Source organism: Barbus barbus, assembly GCF_936440315.1.
Source record: "Barbus barbus genome assembly, chromosome: 12".
Lineage (NCBI taxonomy): Eukaryota > Metazoa > Chordata > Actinopteri > Cypriniformes > Cyprinidae > Barbus > Barbus barbus.
Window position 1 is genome coordinate 13029825 of NC_136740.1, and position 22087 is coordinate 13051911.

General features: G+C 39.6%; 1 protein-coding gene across 1 annotated transcript in view; it reads left to right on the forward strand.

Moving 5' to 3' along the window:
• Positions 1–3598: 3598 nt before the first annotated feature.
• LOC306878345 (beta-1-syntrophin-like) overlaps positions 3599–22087 on the forward strand; it is a 33632-nt gene continuing 15143 nt past the window's right edge. The window contains exons 1-3 of the mRNA XM_079430628.1: positions 3599–4752; positions 16114–16330; positions 20650–20857. Coding sequence (XP_079286754.1) covers positions 4245–4752; positions 16114–16330; positions 20650–20857 — 933 coding nt within the window. The 5' untranslated portion in view covers positions 3599–4244. The remainder of the gene's footprint in view (positions 4753–16113; positions 16331–20649; positions 20858–22087) is intronic.

Below are 22087 nucleotides of genomic sequence, written 5' to 3' on the forward strand. Positions count from 1 at the left end.
AATACACATAGATATAAAATAAAAACCCCTGTCTCCACAAAAACCCCTGTTTCCACACACCACTTTTAATTCAGATTAATAATCCACTGCCCCGGGGTGTCTCTCAACCAGTTTCAAGAGGATCTGGTGTTGCATTACAAAATAAAAGCCCTCCAAAAACTCATATATGACCAGTTTTGTCTTTGATTTGAGATGGCTCTAAAAAGGAAACTCCCTGTTTCCACAGACCAGTTTCAATTCAGATTAATAGTCCACTACCCCAGGGTGTCACTCAACCAGTTTCAAGACGATCTGATGTTGCATTACAAAATACAAGCCCTCCAAATCTCATATGCTACCTGTTCTGCCTGTGATTTTGCATAGCTCTAACAAGGAAACTCCCTGTTTCCACAGAACAGTTTCAATTCAGATTAATAGTCCACTACCCCAGGGTGTCACTCAACCAGATTCAAGACGACCCGATGTTGCATTACAAAATAAAAGCCCTTCCAAAACTCATATATGACCAATTTTGTCTTTAAATTCAGATAGCTCTAAAAAAGAAACTCCCTGTTTCCACAGACCAGTTTCAATTCAGATTAATAGTCCACTACCCCAGGGTGTCACTCAACCAGTTTCAAGACGATCTGATGTTGCATTACAAAATAAGAGCCCTCCAAAAACTCATATTCTACCTGTTCTGCCTGTGATTTTGGATAACTCTAAAAAGGAAACTCCCTGTTTCCACATAACAGTTTCAATTCAGATTAATAGTCCACTACCCCAGGGTGTCACGCAACCAGTTTCAAGACGATCTGATGTTGCATTATAAAATAAAAGCCCTCCAAATCTCATATACTACCTGTTCTGCCTGTGATTTTGCATAGCTCTAAAAAGGAAACTCCCTGTTTCCACATAACAGTTGCAATTCAGATTAATAGTCCACTACCCCAGGGTGTCACTCAACCAGTTTCAAGACGATCTGATGTTGCATTACAAAATAAGAGCCCTCCAAAAACTCATATTCTACCTGTTCTGCCTGTGATTTTGGATAACTCTAAAAAGGAAACTCCCTGTTTCCACATAACAGTTTCAATTCAGATTAATAGTCCACTACCCCAGTGTTTTACTCAACCAGTTTCAAGACGATCTGATGTTGCATTATAAAATAAAAGCCCTCCAAATCTCATATACTACCTGTTCTGCCTGTGATTTTGCATAGCTCTAAAAAGGAAACTCCCTGTTTCCACAGAACAGTTTCAATTCAGAGTAATAGTCCACTACCCCAGGGTATCACTCAACCAGTTTCAAGACGACCTGATGTTGCATTACAAAATAAAAGTCCTTCCAAAACTCCTATATGACCAATTTTGTCTTTAAATTCAGATAGCTCTAAAAAAGAAACTCCCTGTTTCCACAGACCAGTTTCAATTCAGATTAATAGTCCACTACCCCAGGGTGTCACCTACCAGTTTCAAGACAATCTGATCTTGCATTACAAAATAAAAGCTCTTCAAAAACTCATATATGACCAGTTTTGTCTTTGATTTGAGATGGCTCTAAAAGGAAACTCCCTGTTTCCACAGACCAGTTTCAATTCAGATTAATAGTCCACTACTCCAGGGTGTCACTCAACCAGTTTCAAGACGATCTGATGTTGCATTACAAAATAAGAGCCCTCCAAAAACTCATATTCTACCTGTTCTGCCTGTGATTTTGGATAACTCTAAAAAGGAAACTCCCTGTTTCCACATAACAGTTTCAATTCAGATTAATAGTCCACTACCCCAGGGTGTCACTCAACCAGTTTCAAGACGATCTGATGTTGCATTACAAAATAAGAGCCCTCCAAAAACTCATATTCTACCTGTTCTGCCTGTGATTTTGGATAACTCTAAAAAGGAAACTCCCTGTTTCCACAGACCAGTTTCAATTCAGATTAATAGTTCACTACCCCAGGGTGTCACTCAACCAGTTTCAAGACGATCTGATGTTGCATTACAAAATAAAAGCCCCCCAAAACTCATATATGATTTTGTCTTTAAATTCAGATATAGCTCTAAAAAGGAATAGTTCACCACCCCAGGGTGAACTCCAACCGTTTTAACTTATGTGTAATTTCAAAATAAAAGGCCTCTAAAACGAATATACCAGAAGCCGTGGATGACAGGGGAGGTTTACAGACTTCTGAAGGCTCGGAACGCTGCCTTTAGAGCTGGAGATGAGGAGGGCCTGAAGACAGCTAGGGCCAACCATTCCCACGGCATCAGAGAGGCCAAGAGACAGTGCTCCAGGAGGATAGCCCATCGTTTCAGCGACAGCGGAGACACTCGGAGCCTGTGGCAGGGGATACAGACCATCACGGACTACAAGGCCCCACCACAGACCTGTGACAGCACCATCCACCTGCTGAACGAGCTGAATACCTTCTTTGCTCGCTTTGAGGCACAAAACAGCACCACTGCACAGAAGACTCCACCTCCTCCGGGCGACCAGGTAACAGGGAGTTTCCTTTTTTAGAGCTAACTGAATTTAAAGACAAAACTGGCCATTTATGAGTTTTTTGAGGGATTTTATTTTGTAATGCAACATCAGATCGTCTTGAAACTGGTTGAGTGACACCCTGGGGTAGTGGACTATTACTCTGAATTCAAACTGGTCTGTGGAAACAGGGAATTTCCTTTTTAGAACCATCCAAAATCACAGGCAGAACAGGTAGCATATGAGATTTGGAGGGCTTTTATTTTATAATGCAAAATCAGATTGTCTTGAAACTGGTTGAGTGACACCCTGGGGCAGTGGACTATTAATCTGAATTGAAACTGGTCTGTGGAAACAGGGAGTTTACTTTTTAGAGTTATCCAAAATCACAGGTAAAATATGAGTTTTCGGAGGGTTCTTATTATGTAATGCAACATCAGATCGTCTTGAAACTGGTTGCGTGACACCCTGGGGTAGTGGATTATTAATCTGAATTGAAACTGGTCTGTGGAAACAGGGAGTTTCCTTTTTAGAGCCATCTCAAATCAAAGACAAAACTGGTCATATATGAGTTTTTGGATGGGCTTTTATTTTGTAATGCAACACCAGATCGTCTTGAAACTGGTTGAGTGACACCCTGGGGCAGTGGACTATTAATCTGAATCGAAACTGGTCTGTGGAAACAGGCAGTTTCCTTTTTAGAGTTATCCAAAATCACAGGCAGAACAGGTATAATATGATTTTTTGGAGGGCTCTTATTATGTAATGTAACACCAGATCCTCTTGAAACTGGTTGAGAGACACCCTGGGTCAGTGGACTATTAATCTGAATTAAAAGTGGTGTGTGGAAACAGGGAGTTTTTTTTTGTGGAGACAGGTTTTTTTTTTTTTTTATAACTATGTGTATTTACAGATAAAAATGGTTAAATGCAAGTTGTAAAAGGCTTTTATTTTGTTATTTCATATTAATCGGTCTATTTATTTATTTATATCAGACCATGTTAAACGTATTATTTTTATTTATTAATGAATTGATTAATTAATTGACAGAGAAACTGTCTGAATGAATGCCAGAGAGCGCTTTTCCTCTGATCTGAGTTTTTACACGCTATTACCGACACGCCTAGTATATGCGCGCACCACAAAATAACTTGGCGGCTAGAATGACCGTGTTTTTCAAAGTGCAGGCTGGCCTGACCGCAATTAATTACTGGTGGTTATTGCGGTCTTAAAAGAACATGTTCTTTTTAAATATAACTGTTTCTTATTATAGTTGGCGTTTTAAATATTTCAGTGACCACCAACGTATGATTAACGACGTAACTTAAACGCTGGTGAACAGAAATCGCGTTCACCTGAGGTAACTTAAGAGTTAATAAGAAACACGTTACCTGAACATTTCTAATATACATTCTTTATCATTCCCAGACTGCTTATTTACACTTCAAACTTTAAGAAGAACCGCCGGTTTAAAGATGTGAATTGCCGTCTTTCAACTGAGTGCTGAACACAGTTTATTAAGACAAGACCGTGCCTGTGATAGATGATGTATTTAACAGATGAATCACACAGACTTCAATCCGAACATTTCCTGACAGAGAGAGAGAGTTCAGCATGGCCACACACAGGACATCTCAGCGTTTGCTCCACCCAAAGAGGATATGCATGTGGAGCCTGTAGATGGGCTGAAACTATCCAACCTGAATCACAACTTTTTCCCTGTTCGGGGGTAAAGTCCTGTGCGCGTGTATGAAATCACATGGCATTTTAAGAATGCTTCAAAGATGGCGGTTTGTGGTAACAGAGTGCAGAAAAGTGCATGTTTGGAGGTGCTGGTACGAGAGCGATGGCACGCGGTCCTGGCGAGTTTAAGCGACGCGTCGCTGACGCTCAGCTGCGAGGAGCCCGCGACGGACGCCGGCGTTAACCTGAACGGCATCACCACCAACGGATCCTACGGTGACCAGCCGGACCCCACCAACAGTCCCAAAGCCGGAGTAAGGACTCCTTTCACGGATTCACAAGTTCCCGAAGCGATTGCGAACCGCAAAAGATGTGTCAAAGTTATCAAGCAGGAGGTCGGTGGATTAGGGATAAGCATAAAAGGCGGGAAGGAGAACAAGATGCCTATTCTTATTAGTAAAATATTCAAAGGTCTGGCTGCGGACCAGACTGAGTCACTCTATGTGGGGGACGCGATACTGTCCGTGAACGCGATCAATCTGCGGGACGCCACGCACGACGAGGCGGTGCAGGTGCTGAAGAAAGCAGGCAGAGAGGTTATGCTGGAAGGTAAGGACGGGAGAAAGGCTAGAAATCTGTCAGTGGGGCTATAGAGTTTGAGTCAAATGTGAATGAACCTGTTGGTGAGAAGAACTAAAGCACAAACAGCATTCACAAGGTAGAAAAGGCTTACTTTATACTAAAACACATTTGGCCAGTCTAAGATGGTATGCTGTGTGCACTACCTCTCTAAAACAAGCAAGTTGCCCAGCTAAATCAACTAAATGCCATATTGGAAACCAGCTAGACCTGCATAAACCAGGTTAGACCAGCAAACCAGGCAGGTTTAAGTTGTGTTCATGAAGGTACTGCAAACAAGTCCTTCACTTATAGCTGTGGAAGGTCATTGCCAGAGTGATGGATGTGTTTGCTGTGCCCTCCGGTGTTGTGCATTACGGATGAAAGGACCCTTGAGAGTGATAAAGATGTGAGATTCCCTCTCACTGCGTCATAAAAGCATACCTCGGATTTCAGAGGGACGTTCATAACTTTGCCACTCTCCAGAATGTTTTCATTCCGCTTAGTCATGTTGAAGGTTTTCACAATACAGCTGAAGATTTCAAGAAACGTGGTTAGACACACAATGAATCTAATTGCATTGCAACAGCAGCTAGAAATAAAATACCTGCCATGCAAATTATACAAATAGTGTACTATTTAAAAACGTGCAAAATAGGCAAACTTGATTTAGGCAAATTAAGACCTAAGGTCCTAGCACACTGTATGGAAATACTGAGCATTATCAATGTTTATGCTTCAAAAAAAGTGTTTCAGAATATGTGAGAATTTTCAGTAAGTGCAACAAATCAGGCAAATGTATTGTATTTATTCTGTCAACAATACTATTGTAAGAATGTATCCTGTTGTAATCCGTATTTCCTTGTCCTGTACATCTTAAAATCCCAGTCACACAGTATATGCAAAGCTCTTTCACTATCAGTCTTAATGCTGGACATGTGGTTGCATTAGATGTTCTCTGTTGTGAGAGACTTTAACCCCATACCACTGTATCATTTTTTTATGATATTTAAGGGCTTTCCTGTACACTGACCTGAGGGTCAGATTAGTCTCCTTCTGTAAATAATTTAAACAGAGCATTGGAGCTCAGTTGTGTATGTGAGTGTCAGTGTTTTGATTTCTGAATCTGACCTGTTGAAACACCATAAAAGTTTGTCGGTTATGACTCCATCAGATTACTTTGGAAACTAAACGTTTAAATGTGTTGCTTTCGAGTTGATTCAAGTGACTAAATACCAAGATATCCTATATTTGGCCTGTTCAGCGGCTTCTCAGCTCCCCACCTGACGTCTTTGTGACTAAGTGAACACAGATGTGCTGTGGTCTTTGTCATATCCTCATGCTTCAGAATTGAATTGCCTTCAGAGGTCATATCAGCCTGTGCTTCAGTCGCTGATGGGCCGACGTTGGTATCTGTTCTTTTCTCCTGCTAGACAAAAATATTGGAAAGTCTGTGTCTCCCTCACGTCGTTCCAGTATTGACTTTCTTTCCTCCATGGAACACAAAAGAAGTTTAGCACACTGCTTTACCCGTTTGGACACTGCTTGTTCCAACCCAATCTCATGGAAGAAATATGTAACTATTTTACAAATTGGCAATTTCACATAAATTTGTATATAACTTTATGGTTTTTAGAAAAGAAACAAAAAATGATGGTTCACCACTAAACCCAACCCTCAGATCGTATGAAAATGTACGGATGAGATGGTACAAATTCATACAAATTTAAAGTATGGATAAAATAGTTAACTTTTTCCCATGGAGCGTTAGTGAACGATGACCAGAAGATTTAAAAAATGGCACACAAAGTTGTGTAATGTGTCTCATAAACAAACCTGGTTTAACAAATTTGAATATATGCATGTAATCATATTCCATAAATGAGATTTGAGAGCTACGCCGAAAGTCAGGATTTCCAGTGAATAACACAAATGTATCATATGACTTCGAAGACATGGAATATAGCGCTCAGTAATAATATGGAGTGCTTGTATGATTCAATTTTGGAACTTGTCAACCTCACCATTCACTTTCATTATACAGAAAAGAGCAGGGGATTTTTTTTTGTGTGTGTGTGTGTTCCATAAAATAAAGTAGGCAAATTATGATTGAATTAATTTTTGGCTGAGCTATTGTTTTAAAGCCATTAGCTTTGATTCCTATGGTGCACTCATGTTATCATCAGCATACTTTGAAAAATTGATTAAACATTTCACTAGTTAGACTCATCATTGCAAATCTTCAAACAGAAATTGTGATTTTAAAAGAAAAAAGAAAGTCAATTAAGTTTGTAGTGTAGACCAATTTCAGTGAACACCGCATCCAGTATATCCATCAACTGTTGTCCATCAGACTCGCTATTTTTCTCAAGCAAGTGGGGTTTGCATGTCAAATCAAGGCCCTTGATTCCTTTCTCCTGTCCTTGGGATTTGGCTTCTTTGAATAATTCCCTTTGACATTTCATGCCAGAAATATTTGCACATCCTTTTACTCCCACAGATGCACTACACCAAGCTTGTATTTTACCCTGTCACCACTCTATCAATCAACACCATCTTCTTTTAACAGACTCCCTGATGCCTTTCCATGCTCTTTGTCTATATATCCTAGAGAAACACATTTGTCCTGGGGGACAAGTCAATGTCTTTGGCAAAATTACAGAGCCAGTCACATTGAAGTCAAGGTCTCTGGATGAGCAAAATAAGAGCAGTCTCAAGCGATTTGACAGGTTGATAGCTACCTGTCTATGTGTGTGCCAAAAAAGTTAAATTCTTGATTTAAGTAAATAACTCTTTTGTTTTTTTTGCAGCACTACTTCATGCCTTAAATTAGCAATTTACCAGCCGAAGTCCAAAAGGGCTTTATTCTTCCTTTTTGAACACAGAATCCCATTCTTAAAAAACCCAGGCAGTTTGTAATGAGGCTGACCAGATAAACATTGCACACAAAAAGCTGCTCGTGTGTACTCCTCATGTTTTATGAAGATAAATTAAATGTGTGTTCAGGCACTGAGTGTTCAACAACACACTATTGTACTGAAAATAATTGCATATGAAATTAATAGCACTGTAGACCCAGGGATGTTTTGAAAAAAAAAATGGATTTGATTGCCTGCATTCATACATATGCTTTAAACTAGAATCACTGTTCTCTAAAAACACCCAATTACTGTGGTAAGTGAAGACCCGCCGTAGAAGCCTAGACAAAGAAATGGGGATAATGAAACGCTCTGGAAGTCAAAGCACATTTTCAGTGTTACTAGTGCGAAGCATGACAGCATGACTCTGCAAACAGTTTGTTATCTTACCTAAGATAGATGCATGAGCCAAAGGCACGAATAAATCATCAATGTGGCACCTCATGCTTTCTGTTCCTTCTCATTCGCTCATGTATTCAGTATTGTAAATAAATGATAAAGTGGCAGAGAATGAGACGGGGATTGGAATGAGGGCCGGTCTTTTAAAGAGGGAGGGGGACGAGTAGTAAAGACCATTCTCACAAGTCACATGACCTCATTTTTAAAGCATGCACTGGATACAGGGAGCAGGGACAACACATTTGCACTACATGCAAGATCATATTATTTTACCTTAGTACTTGTTGCCCAGTTAGCTAATGGTTAAGGAAGCACAAGTTCAAAACATTCAAAGCAATATAATTTCCTCGATCCAGCCTGGAACGTGACTTGGCCAGTTCTTAACATTCCCTTTAGCAAAAGTTTAGGAGACAAAGGAATGTATATTCTCAAACAAAGTCAACTCCACATAGCAAACTATAGAGATCATTGGAACAGCAGCCACAAGACTAGAATAACCAGTTCCTCTTCAGGAACTCGAGCTGCGTCTGGAGACGCTTTGGGGAACGCCTTCAGCGTAACCGGCTCTGAATACTAATGAAATCTGTCCAATGGATGGGAGGGACGTCACGGACGAGGTGATGTAATGACTAGCTGGTATAAAAGCACGTGCGGTGAAACCGGCGTCAGCTTTCTGTCATTCAGCTAGCCCTCTGTTTCTGTCAGTCTTATTTACTGTTGTCTGTCTTATAGCTATGTCTAAGAAGAGCCAGATTAAGGCGAAGCATGTGGGAGAAGCGCAATATAAGTTGTGTGTTCCTCCCTGCAAACGTTTTTTGTGTGCGGGGGATACACACAGCTTGTGTGTGCTTTGCTTGGGAGCAGGACACGCGGAGGCGGCTCTCGAGGGGGCTGATTGCCCGCACTGCGAGGGCCTTCCTCTGCATGTGCTTCGCTCCCGAAAGGCCCTCTTCTCCGGGGAGGGCTCTTTCATTGCCGTTCCCCGCAGCACTGGCCCCGCTTCCGCTGAGGTTGAGGCGCTCGTGGGGTTCGCAGTGGGATCTGATGGAGGGATCGTCTCTATCTCCATCCTCACCTGTCAGATCCCATGACCGCTCCTCGAGAGCAGAAGCCCACCTGGCGGATACTTCTCCTCGGGCCGACCCTGCCCACCAAGCCGCTGCGCACATCGTCAGTGCTGGTGGGCAAGGGGTACGCGGCAGCGGATCAGGCTGGCTCATGTCTGCACACCAAGGTGGTGCTGCAAGCATACCAGGCTGACCTACTCAAAGAGATAGATGAGGGCGAGGGATTTTCTGCGGAGGACATTTGTGAACTCCGCAAAACCGCTGATTTGTCTCTCCGCGCCACCATGCCATTGGGCGGTCTATGGCAGCCCTGGTGGCGGCGGAGAGGCATCTTTGGTTGACCCTGTCGGATATTAAAGACCATGACAGGGTCTTCCTTTCGGACGCCCAGCTGTCGCCTTCCGGCCTTTTCGGTGACGCTGTTGACTCCGTTGTTGTTGCGAGAGCAGCCCCTGCCGCGTGCTGGCTCCTCACATAGGAGGCGGGGTGGTAAGAAGAGTGCACGGTCGAAGACCTCCCAGCCTAAGCAGAATCTGCGGACCATGCTTCAGGCGAAGAGGTCTTCGGCCAAGAAGCCCTGATGGTGGTGGACCAAGGCTTATGAGGGTAGCCCCTGCTGGGGTAGAGCGACGATCACCACAACGTACGGTGATCATCGTCCCCCAGCGCCCTCATGAGATCGATCTGCTAACCCTGCCACATACGGTGTTCCAGGGCACAGCGGTCTCCAGAGAGCACACATATCAGTTTCCTCCGCCCGGGACCGTAGCGGAGCTGGGATGCTCGCCACCCCTTTGGTGGTCTCTGGAGCAGCTAGCCGCTCTGATTACACCAGAGGCCAGTCTCGAGAGACTGGTTCCCTTAGTAGACTATTTCACAGCTTGGAAACTACTGCCAAATGTGTCTCGATGGGTCCTGCGCACTGTAGAGAGAGGCTACAGAATCCAGTTTGATTCTCGTCCGCCTCAATTCAACGGGGTGAATTCCACATTAGTGGGCCCCGAGCAGGCTCTGGTAATGGAACAAGAGGTAGATACTCTCTTAAGGAAGGAGGCCATCGAGGTGGTTCCTCCTCACGAAAGAAAGTCCGGGTTCTACAGCCGGTACTTCATAGTTCCAAAGAAGGATGGAGGGTTGCATCCCATTTTAGATCTGCGGCAGTTGAACCGCTCCGTCAGCAAACTGAAGTTCAAGATGCTTACTCTCAAGCAGGTCGTGTCTCAAATCAGGTCCGAGGACTGGTTTGTCGCGATCGATATAAAAGATGCATACTTCCATGTCTCCATCCTTCCCTCTCACAGGAAGTTCCTGAGGTTTGCTTTCGGGGGCAAAGCTTACCAATATCGGGTACTTCCCTTCGGCCTAGCACTCTCACCTCGCTCTTTTACGAACTGTGTGGATGCCGCGTTAGCTCCGCTGTGGCTACGGGGCGTCCGCATACTCCATTACATCGACGATTGGTTGATTCTCGCTCAATCAGAGCGCAGGGCGGCTCAACATCGAGATGTTGTTCTCGCTCACATGAAAGTGTTGGGGTTAAGACTGAACCCCAAGAAAAGTGTGCTTTCTCCATTACAGAGAACCACTTATCTGGGGGTGGTGTGGGATTTGACCACGATGCAGGCATGTATGTCTCCTGCTCGGATCGAGTCAATCCTCACGAAAGTCAAGAGGGTGAAAGAAGGCTAGTCACTCACTGTCAAGCAGTTTCAGAGCCTGCTGGGTCTGATGGCAGCTGCGTCCAATGTGATACCTATTGGCCTGCTGCAGTGTTAATTTCGTTGAAGACGACGACGAAAAATGTCAACGAACCTTTTTTCTGTGACTAAGACGAGACGTTGACGAGCTAAAACTAATATCTGATGATAAAAACTATGACGAAATTTATGCGCGTCTTCATTAACAAGACGAGACGGGACTAAAATGTTATTTGAGGACTACCGGACATTCAAAATACATCCTATAGGCTAAGTTAACTGTCTTATCTTTCAAAATGTGCGTCTCTGTCATTGGATAAGGTGCGTTTGCATGGCAGCCGCGGTGGACGGATAGGCTACCAAATGCGAACTAGCGATCTGAAACAATGGCCTCAGCACCCGAAGGGTTAGGGAGTGGGTGACCAGGCGTCCCGTTTTTCCCGGGAGTCACAATTCATTGTCGATTAACAAAGTCAGTGAAGGTGCGATAGGCGGAAACGCGCTGATAGAAGTGCTCTCTCGCACACGCTCCACTTCTTCAGTTCTCATACAGTGCGCGATCAGTTCTCAGTGCTCAAATACACACACAACAGTCCACATGTCTCTCATGTAGAGTATCTCACGGAAATACAGTCCGTTATGGTTTAAGTGAGCTTAAACAGGTGGGTGAAAACTGAATGTATGTCAGTAGGCTATTGCATGCATACCTTCCATCTTAAATGGACAGCATTCCTAATTATCTGTCATAAATGTTAACCAACAAGATGTTAAATAAATGTATTTTTGTTAAGTAAACCTACTGTATCTAAAAAATTTGTTTAATTTATATCTCTACCAAAAAATAAAAATGTGTTCCAGTTTTTCCAAATTCAATCCTTGATTCAAATTTCTCATAACTAAGCTTAATTGATTTGGTCTAAAGAGAAGAATTGATGACTATTTTTGTTTGAATACTACATATAAAATAGCTACCAAAATAAATGTTGGTAACTGCAGTTTGACTAAAAGTTGACAAAAAGGCAATGACTTTTCGTCGATTAAAACTAGACTAAAACTATGAAAGACTCAAAAGACTAAATGGTGCATATTGCTATAAAATATCATTTTAAAGTTAAATGTTTTTCCTGGGGTGAAACTTCCTATTACATATTGAAATACACTACCGTTAAAAAACGATATAAAACATTATTATTATTATTATTATTATTATTATTATTAATTGATTATTTTTGAGCTCTAAACTAGCATAATAATTTCTGAAGGATCATGTGAATAGAAGACTGGAGTAATGGCTGCTAAAAATTCAGATTTTCTATCATGAGGATAAAATATTTTATTTGACATTTACAAGTTACATTTTTAAATATTCTATTTTCAAAATATATATAATTTTTTTTTTTTTTAATTAGTAATATTTTACAATGTTGCTGTTTTTGCTCAAATAAATGCATCCTTGGTGAGCAAAATACTACTTTCAAAAACAAAGAAACCTTACTGAACACAAACTTTTAAACAGTGGATATATTTAGTTAAATATTGTTAAATTACTAAAAAAATCTAGCATAAAACATCACCAAGGCCTAATGAATACTACTGATATATGTGTCCTTTCCACTGAGTCGTAACTACATTTAGCAGGTTTTGAAAGTGCATAAATGCCACATTTAAATTTATGGACGGATTTTTGAAATTTCAGTGGTGCTTATTGCGGTCATGCGACTGATGTTCCTACTTAAACTCTCATTGTGATTTGGTGCTCTCAGCTGTTGCACTTAACATTCTCCCTTGAGTGCACATCATAATGAGAGCAATTAATGTCCACTCCCAAGTGTGAATGTTCAAGAAAAATGGATCTCTCATGGACTGTTCTCCAATAAAACATGGATATAATAGCGTATATGAAAGCAGTCAACCATAAACGCACCATTTCTCATTGCTAATTTTCATAATAATTTTACATTTTGCTTGAGACTAACCTATTACTCCCCAAATGAAAGTCAGCAGCATTAGGAAACTCTTTTTAGGACTTTTTTTAGAAAGTTATTTTTGTAATGAAACATAGAGGAGACGTGCATAACACATCTGTTGCCTGATGTTAAAGTAAGATGATTCAGTTTTAAACAAAGATGTAAATTTTAAACAAAGAGAAATTATAACTAACTGTTTTACCACAAAGTTACCCATTGCCTTTGTAGAACATAGAAAATCCTTTCATAGGTTTGTGTTTGTTGCCGGTCTCTTAGCTTGTCCTTGAGGATAAAGGACCACAGGATCTCTTACGGCTCTGAATAGAGTTCCACCTGCTGTGTGGTGGACTCTAAAGTTCTGAGTAGTAATGTTTTATGCAAGAGCTGACTGAAGAATCCTTGACCCTGAAGTACACTGTTACATGTGAAACTTTGGCAGTGGCATTCTGAATCACTTCCTCATTCAGATTGAGTATATGGATTATGTTGTTATCTTTGTTTTGTCCTTCGTCTTTGTTACTCTTATCAGTGCGACGGTGTAAAGACAGGGATTATCGTTTAGACATTTAAGTTTAGTGACCGGGCAGCTTTGTAAGTCGTGTTTCCTGCGTTAACGTGTAAACTGAAGGTCATAATGATAACACATACTTGATGTGTGTTGCTAGAAGTGGACAGAAAATGCATGTCATTGTCTCCTCATCACTGTCTTTGTTACATGAGCAATAGCACAAACTTCTCATCCTAAATCCAGGATACATTTTTAGCCAAAGAGAAACCATTTAGATGAGTGACTGAATGCAGATATTCAAACTTTCTGAAAATAGGATACAAAGTAGGTAATCAAAACAAATGACCAACAAAATGTTAACATGAGAAGGTACAAACTAATTATTTTTTCTCTGTTTGTGTTATATGAGGTTTGCAGTGTTTTGGGAAATGCATTTAAACAGTATAAACCAATAACTTGTGGTGTTTTTGCTATTTAATGTGTATTTAATTATATAAATGTATTATTGGATATGTGGAGATCAAAATCTATAAATACTTGATTATTTCTAAAATATTGTTATCGCTCACAATTTGAAGGAATATCAGCTGTAGTAGGTATACCATTGTTATACATGTTTGACGAAATAACCAAGGCATTTCAACAATAACCTTTATTTTGTGGAAAACACAATGAACAAAATTAGAGAACCACTGTTGCACAAAAGAATATTACAACTAAAATTTTGGAGGGTTACAGCTGTCATAAATTTGTAGGAAGTGTACAGGCCCTTGCTTTTAATGACTTCAACGCATCTGCGGCCACAGGACATCACTAGTTTCTCAGACTGCGCTGGTGTGATCTTGGTCCACTCTTCTTCTAGTCTATTCCATAGCCATAACTTTGTCGCAATGATTGTCCAGAGATTTTAAGTTGGGTTTAGATCAGGATTCTGGCCATTTCATTATTTCAATGTTCTTAGCTTCAAGGAACTGCTTTAGCTGTTTTGCAGTGTGACGGGGACATTGTTCTGCATGAAAATTGCAGGCTGATTTGGAGATGCTTGCAGGGATGGAACTGCATGTTGCCGCAGGAGGTTCTGATAAATATTTGCATTTACTCTGCCATGTAGCTTTATAAGAGGCCCAATTCCTGCTGCAGAAAATATCCCCCAAACCATTACACTTCCTCCTCCACCTTTCACTGGCTTCTTTACGCACTTTCTCAGTCTTTCCTCAGTTTGATGCTGAATAAAATGTTTCCCATCAGACCCAAATAAATTAAACTTGCTCTCACCGACTTCTCTTAAATATAATGAAACAGATCCATACCCTGTTCATCACTGAACTGGTGAGAAATTCCATCTGCAGTGTTGAACCGATTCCCCGTTAAGAGTCTCTGCATTATCCTGTCGTGCATTTGTCTTACATGGATGACCAGCCTTTTTGGGAGACTTGAATGAATTGGTGTCATTGTAAACCTGTAATATTCGAGAAATCACAGATTTGGAATGGCCAACTTCTCTTGTAATTGCTGAAAGGGCCATCCCTTTGGCCTTCATCTGGACAACCTCCTGTCGCAGGGTTTCAGTCATATAGAGCGGCCCACCATCTTACACTCTCAGTGAAAATTGGAGGAATGCTGCCAGTTAAATAGGGTTTGTCATATAATTAAGGAAATTAGCACAAGGTGCCAGATTAACACCAATAACTTGAAGGTATCTGTAAGTGTTCCCTAATTTTGATCTTTTTCAAATATGTCATTTAGGTTTTTTATACTGTGCTTCAGAATACAATTAATTTATGAAATATGCTTAAAAAGCTGCCCTTCTACTCATGTTAGGATAACTTCAAATAGGACTAAGCCGTGTCCTTGAAATTGAGGAAATTGTAGGTTGTTCTCCACTGTATATACAATGATCAAAAGCATTCCAAAAAACTATTTTTAATTAGTAACTATAATATACATAAATATATTTTTAGTCATTTTGGAAGTTATCAGAATATCCAACACATCTAATTGGTCTCCCGCAACCTAAAAGCATTCAGTTAGTGTAGCTTACTTTTGAAGTCTTTTTTTCAAGGTGAATTCTGAATGATTATAAATCATTCTGTTGATCTTTTATTACCTGGTCCTGCGGTTAGGAATTGTTTACTTGGCATACTGCAGCATATTATATGCAAACGTGTTTGCGGAGAAGCATTTATGTAATATGCAACTGGTATATTACCCCCAGACATTCAAAATGATTGTTTTAACCAAATTGATGTCATGCCAAATAGCCAAACAGCTAATATGTCTTCTTTATGGGTAATTGTGAATTGCCTCTAGTGTTGTGAAATAGCTCTGTGCTCACTTGGTCAACAGCTTCCTGTAAAGATTAAGCTGTCATATAGAATTGTAATAATTGGTCCTCAGCGTGACGTTCACCTGAGAAGCATGGCTGTTGTAATCCCATATCAGCACGCTTTGGCCTCGAGTTCATTGGCCTGTCATAAAACCAGCAGTAATCGTCTAGCAATGCAATAGGATACTATGCAAATGTGCGGTGAATTGATTTCCTCACTCAGGACAGCTGTGGGAGTGAAGTGGTTTGCGTAGGGGTTTCTTGCTTTCATTTTTGACTGGTTAAGGCCCAGCGCACCCATGTGATGGAAAATTTGCAGAGCTGTTTTGTGTTGTTGTCTTTGATGGAAAAATACTATATCAGTAGATGCACATACTCAAAGAACATGAGATGAAGAGAACGTGGGTACAGTTCACAGATACTCGTGATAATGTTGCGACCCTTCACTGACCCCTTTTTTTTCATTCCAGTGAAGTACATGCGGGAAGCGACGCCATATGTGAAAAAAGGGTCACCGGTGTCCGAGATCGGCTGGGAGACGCCGCCTCCTGAGTCCCCTCGTCTCGGCAGTCCTCACTTCGATATCACCAGCTCCCCCTCGCTGTCCTTACAGGGCGACCGCAGATACATCCCCCTCAAAATGTGCTACATCACCCGCAGTATGACCGTCCCTGACCCAGAAAACAGGTACTGCTTCTTATGCATTTAATATATTGACCACAGGAAGTTTGCAAAACTTGCAGTTGCTTTATGAGAGGCCAAAATCCAATATGTAAATTTTTAAAACATTAAAGAAACATTTAATAAATATTACAGAAAAAAAAATTACGTATGTGTACTTTATACTAATATTATGGACTTTTCTTGTGTAGTAGTTGTTAAAATGGTAGAGAAGGTGATTGGAAGTGTTTTAGACAATCTCTTTGTAATGCCGTCTCAGCAGTAAGGGGTCTCATTATTCAGCGGGTGAATGTGATACCCCTGGTAATGCACTCCACACAACAACTGCTTTATGCTGGTCGCTCACTCATGTTTGATGTCTAAAGAGTACTAGTGTCCTCTGCTTGTCAGTGGACGAACCTTCATATCTTCAGAAGTGATGGAGGACAACATCAAAGTCCATGTCAACAATGACTTCAAAGATTTCATATGCTGCCAGAATGCTTGAGCTGGGCACTTTCCCAAAAAAAAAAAGGCCAAAATTCACTCCAAATAAAAACAAGATATGAAGCCACACATTAAACCTGTGACATGGCTTCATGTGACATGACTTTCTGAATGACTATGGAATAGAAGGGGAAAAAGATAGCTCACACACCATGTCCAAAGAATAGTAAAAATTATGAAGAGAATATTTATTAAGAGGCCATAAAGGTGCTTGGTTCAAGGTGACAGTATGTTTTCTGGTTGCCGGTGTTCATAAAATAAACTGGAGTATTTGTATGGTTGCAATTATTGCACCGCTGTAGATGTCCCAGACCATCAAAAGACAAAAGCCAGTAAGATATATTTAATTGACACTTTTATTCAGCAAGGATGTATTAAATTGGGCAGAAGTGTCTTAAGACATTTATAATGTTGCAAAGATTTCTATTTAAAATAAAAGCTGTTCTTTTTAATGTTCTATTTTATAAAGAATCCAAGAAAATATATCACGGTTTCCACAAAGATATTAAGCAGCACCACTGTTTTCTACATTGATAATAAAAATAAATTATTCCTGATCAGCAAATCAGCATATAAGAATGATTTCTGACGGATCATGTGACTGAGGACTGGAGTAATGGATGCTGAAAATTCAGCTTTGTCATCAGTGGAATAAATTTAATTTTTAAATATATTAAAATAGAAACGTTATTTCAAAACGCAACTCTTTTTACTGTATTTTGATCAAATAAATGCAGCTTTTGTGAGGATAAGAAAACATTAAAAATGATACCAACCCTAAACTTTTGAACGGTGTATACCATAAATATACAAACATAATAATCTGGTTTGTTGTATATCAATGTAGTTAACATGTACAATGCTTTCTCAGTTTATATCAGCAAAATACCATTATACACAATACATGTGTTTCAAAACCATAACCATGTTCACTATTTTCAAAATAACATCATAAAAGTTCTAATTGTGCTACTAGTGCAAACATCTAAGAATGCATTTCTCAATCATACCTGGAGGATGCAAATATTTTAAAATATATATGTAAATATCAATCTCGTGTGTGGTGTTCTGTATTGCTGAAAGTGTTTTTGCTTGAGAGGTAAAAGTTCCCACCAACCACACTGTCTGTTTTTGTGCTCAAGCTTGTGCTCGTTATTTTTTTGCAGTATATTGTACTTTTGTCGTCAGAGAAATAAACGTTGTGGTTTGTGAGATTAACCATAACATTACACAGGAAGTGTGTTAAAAGATGAAGTACCAGCGCTGAACTGCTTGATAGCAATGACAGACAGAACAGGTCACATCGCTTTTAAAACACAGTAAGGCTTTGTGTCTGTGTGCTGCTGGAATGTTAAACATACTGAATCCTAATAATGTTCTGCATCCGTTTTTATTTCTTTGTTAGATTAGTATAACAAACATGACCAACTTCCATCTGATGCAAAATCTAGTTGGGGATATTTTTTTTTTGTCCTTCTTTGAAAATCGTGTCAATGTGCTTTCCTATTGAAATGAATGTGAAATATCACAAAGCAGCAGTAAATAGGATTGAGTCTTTTGCTATGTGTTGCTATATTGTACCTTATACAGCAGTATTCTTCTCTGATTCAAAGACTGCTGATATTTACAATAATTTAATGAAGATATCAGGCAATATCACTTTCACAATGCTGACTGCCTTGGGAGGAATCACAGCTGTGTTGGTATTCAGTACAACAGCACTCTTGCTCATAAGATATTGCTTAAATATCTGGCGTGGGTATATAACTTGGAGACGTATGGTGAGATAAACTGACAGGTAGACAGACAGACTAAAGACTGTTCCACTCCTGCCATGTGCTGTCAGTCAGGAGCCCTCCGCAGACCGGCTGCCAGGTCGTCAGTTCTCACCCTCCAGCTCTGTCTTCAATTTACACCATTGTGTCCCATGTCTTCCAGCCCATCCATCACTGTGGTGTTCATGCAGAGTTCTATCAACACTGCAGACATTCATGGCTTACCTCAAGTGCCACACTGTGAGAGGATTCATGTCAAATTCCTAAACAAAATCCATGTGGTATAAAAATAGATCGTGCCCCCTCCACTGTTGTCATTTCTTTGGACTGTTCAGTGTTCTGATGACCCAGAGTGGAACTTTAACTGGAGTTGTTTTTGGTAGAAGTGAGTAGCTGGTGGTTTGGGGTATGGAGATGTTCCTCCACAACAGATGTGTCAGTGACCTCTCCATCTGTCCTGTGTTACTCCTGCTCTTGTTTGGTTTGACACAGTGTGCTTGGAGACCACCTAAATTTAGTTCATCATCTTTGTTTTGTCCTCTTTGACCCATTAATTGGAAGGTTGGTGGTAAATAGAAGAGCATTTGCCCAAAATGCTTCATTTAAAATTAATTCATTTTTGTTGGAACCATGGCCTATGGTTGTCACGCATGCTCTGACATGAGTGTTCATACAATGAATATCCCATGAATTCCTATGATAAAATATAATAATAATAATTATTTTAACAATAACAACAATAATAAAATACAAAAGGTTTGTTTTAGAAAATATATATATAATAAAACTGTCTGTCTGTCTGTCTGGTTATTTATTTCACCAGCCAATTAAATAAAAATTGCATACTGACATTTTCGTTAAATAAATTTTTTTTTAATTAACTGATTTAAAACATTACAAGAGGGATCTCAGTACAGATGGATGGATGGATAGACATCATAAAAACAAGTTGTACACATAAAATACAAATAAGACAAAATATCAGGCAAACACAGTTACACTTATTAGTTCGTAATTTTCAACATATAATTGTTTTGATTTTATTATTAATTGTAAATAAAATTCAAATTAATTACATAAGCAATACATTCTTTCAAGTAAATGTGATATTCTCGGTATAAGTCGGTATACTCATAAATTAATAATTTTCGATTTGGATTCCATTCTAAGTACATAAAAAATCTAAACCCCAGAAAGGACGGAATGCATTAAGAAGTCATAACATTCTTTTTGTTATAGTTTTATTTTCACTGATATCCACTGGCAATGTTAGTAAATTAAACTGTTAGTAAAGATGCCATAAGTTCTCTGAGTTGGACATTTTAGGTGAACTTTCTGAAGTTCACGTACTACCTTAGTGAGATTTATTTTGACTATGAAAGGCATTGAAACATTCACTTCCTAAATTGGACACAGGCATCTCCATTAGTTGTGAAATTCTCCCAATTATAGTCTTAAAGGGCAGAACTCATTGGGCTTCATCCAAAAAGCTTTTTCCTCCAGTCTACTCCAAACACATCAGCTCCATCTGTGCCCACCCCCTAAGCCCCTCCAAACTCTCTGTCTTTGTGAAAGTAGGTCTATTTTTACCAACATGGTGCACCTGAAAATGATATTGTGGAGTGTAAGGTTAAGACTTTTACTCTAGATGATGTATGAGTGGAACATTTATCATTAAACTCCTGAGCTGAACTGATGTATGGTTCTGTTTGAACCGGGTGTATCTGATATTCTGGTGGTTAACGTTGACTGCAGAGCTCTTTCATGCACTGTCTGTGTCTTTAAAGTGACGCAGATGTCTTGTTTTTAATGAAATGTGGTCAAATTTAATCACATGTATTCTAGTTTGTACTATATTCAACTCAATTAAAATGAATTTATATGAAAATAATTATTTCTCCATCTGTTGCTTTATACACGACATATAGGAAGATATATTGTCTCTAGATCTATTTAATTTAATTTTAAAAATTAAAATGTTAAAGGAAATATTTAAGTTTTGCTTGAACTATTCTTTTAATAACCTGTAGCTTGTGCTCCTTTTCTTTCTTTCTTGTGTTTCAGGCAGATTGAGCTTCACTCCTCTGATGCCAAGCACACAATAGTCATGAGACATAAAGACACATCTTCTGCCCAGACCTGGTTCACTCTCATGCAAACTGCCATCACAAACCTCACCAGCAAAGTCATCTGTGAACTCCGAGAACACGCGGGCCACCAGGGCATCGCTGGGATTCGAGAGATCCGACACCTCGGATGGCTAGCGGAAAAGGTAGAAATTTGATGCATACAATTTTATGAAAAACCTGAGACCATATAAACATTTATCAGAATGGAAGACAAAATGTAAAATAATTTTTGCATAACTGAATTAATATGTGTGAGCTATGTCTTAGTGATGTCACCAGCCCATCTGTCCAGTACAAATCAATTTTGCTTGAATTGAATGTGCGTGGCATGAACGTACGCAGTCATCAAAACTCGTGCTTTCTAAGTGCCATTTAGCTGTATGGCAAAAGTTATTCAAATTTGGTACAAGTACGCTGTCTAAACCCACAGGGATATCTTGCATAAAACCCAGCACCAGCTCAAGGTCTTTGGTTTGATGTAAGAGTTCCACTGTAAGAGGTTTCCAACTTTATGATAATTCTGGATCTGCAAAGACTTTATACAGTCACTTAAAACTTAGTTATAAAAATGAGCATAAATGCCAGAAAACAGTATGGTTGACATTGAGCTTGTTGAAGTGCTCTTGATTCATACAGGTTTGGAATAACATGAGTAAATGATGACGACAATTTTCATTTTTGGGTAAACTATTCCTTTTAGGTTATAGTGTGCTCATTAACAATGACAAAATTCACATTTAGCAGACATGCATATGCATAACAGTTTTCCTGTACAATGAAATGCTGTCTAGAATCTGAAGAGTCCTGCTGCTGACATTGTAAAAAGATGCTACAGTAGCATCTGAAATGGTCACTTCACACATTTGCTATTTCTTATGTATTGAATAGTGGACTATATAGGGAATGAAGGAGCGATTTGAGGCACATGCGTTTCACCATGTGAAACATCTTAAGCGGTCAGACAGCTTTTTAAACAGCCCTGTCACAGTACTGTCAAGTTCTGCTTTGTTGGGACTGTTATGTAAGTGAACTGTTATTGATTATTTAAAAAAAGGAAAAATATTTTTGATATGTCCCACCCGACATGACATTTTAATTAGAAATACATCAACACCTGCACTCATACAGTCACTTTTTAATTTAATGCATGATACACATTTCAAATTGCCCTTATAGCAGAGTGAAAGATGTTACGCTACTGCAATGTAGAGTCATCACATTATAGGAAATAAATTAAACCTACATCAATTAAACCTACATTCGTAGTGCCTTCATAACTATCTAATATGTAATCATATTCATAAATACGATTACGTTTTAAGATTGTGGAAGCTAATTTAACAGCCTTTGATTTTTTTGTATCATTCGATATA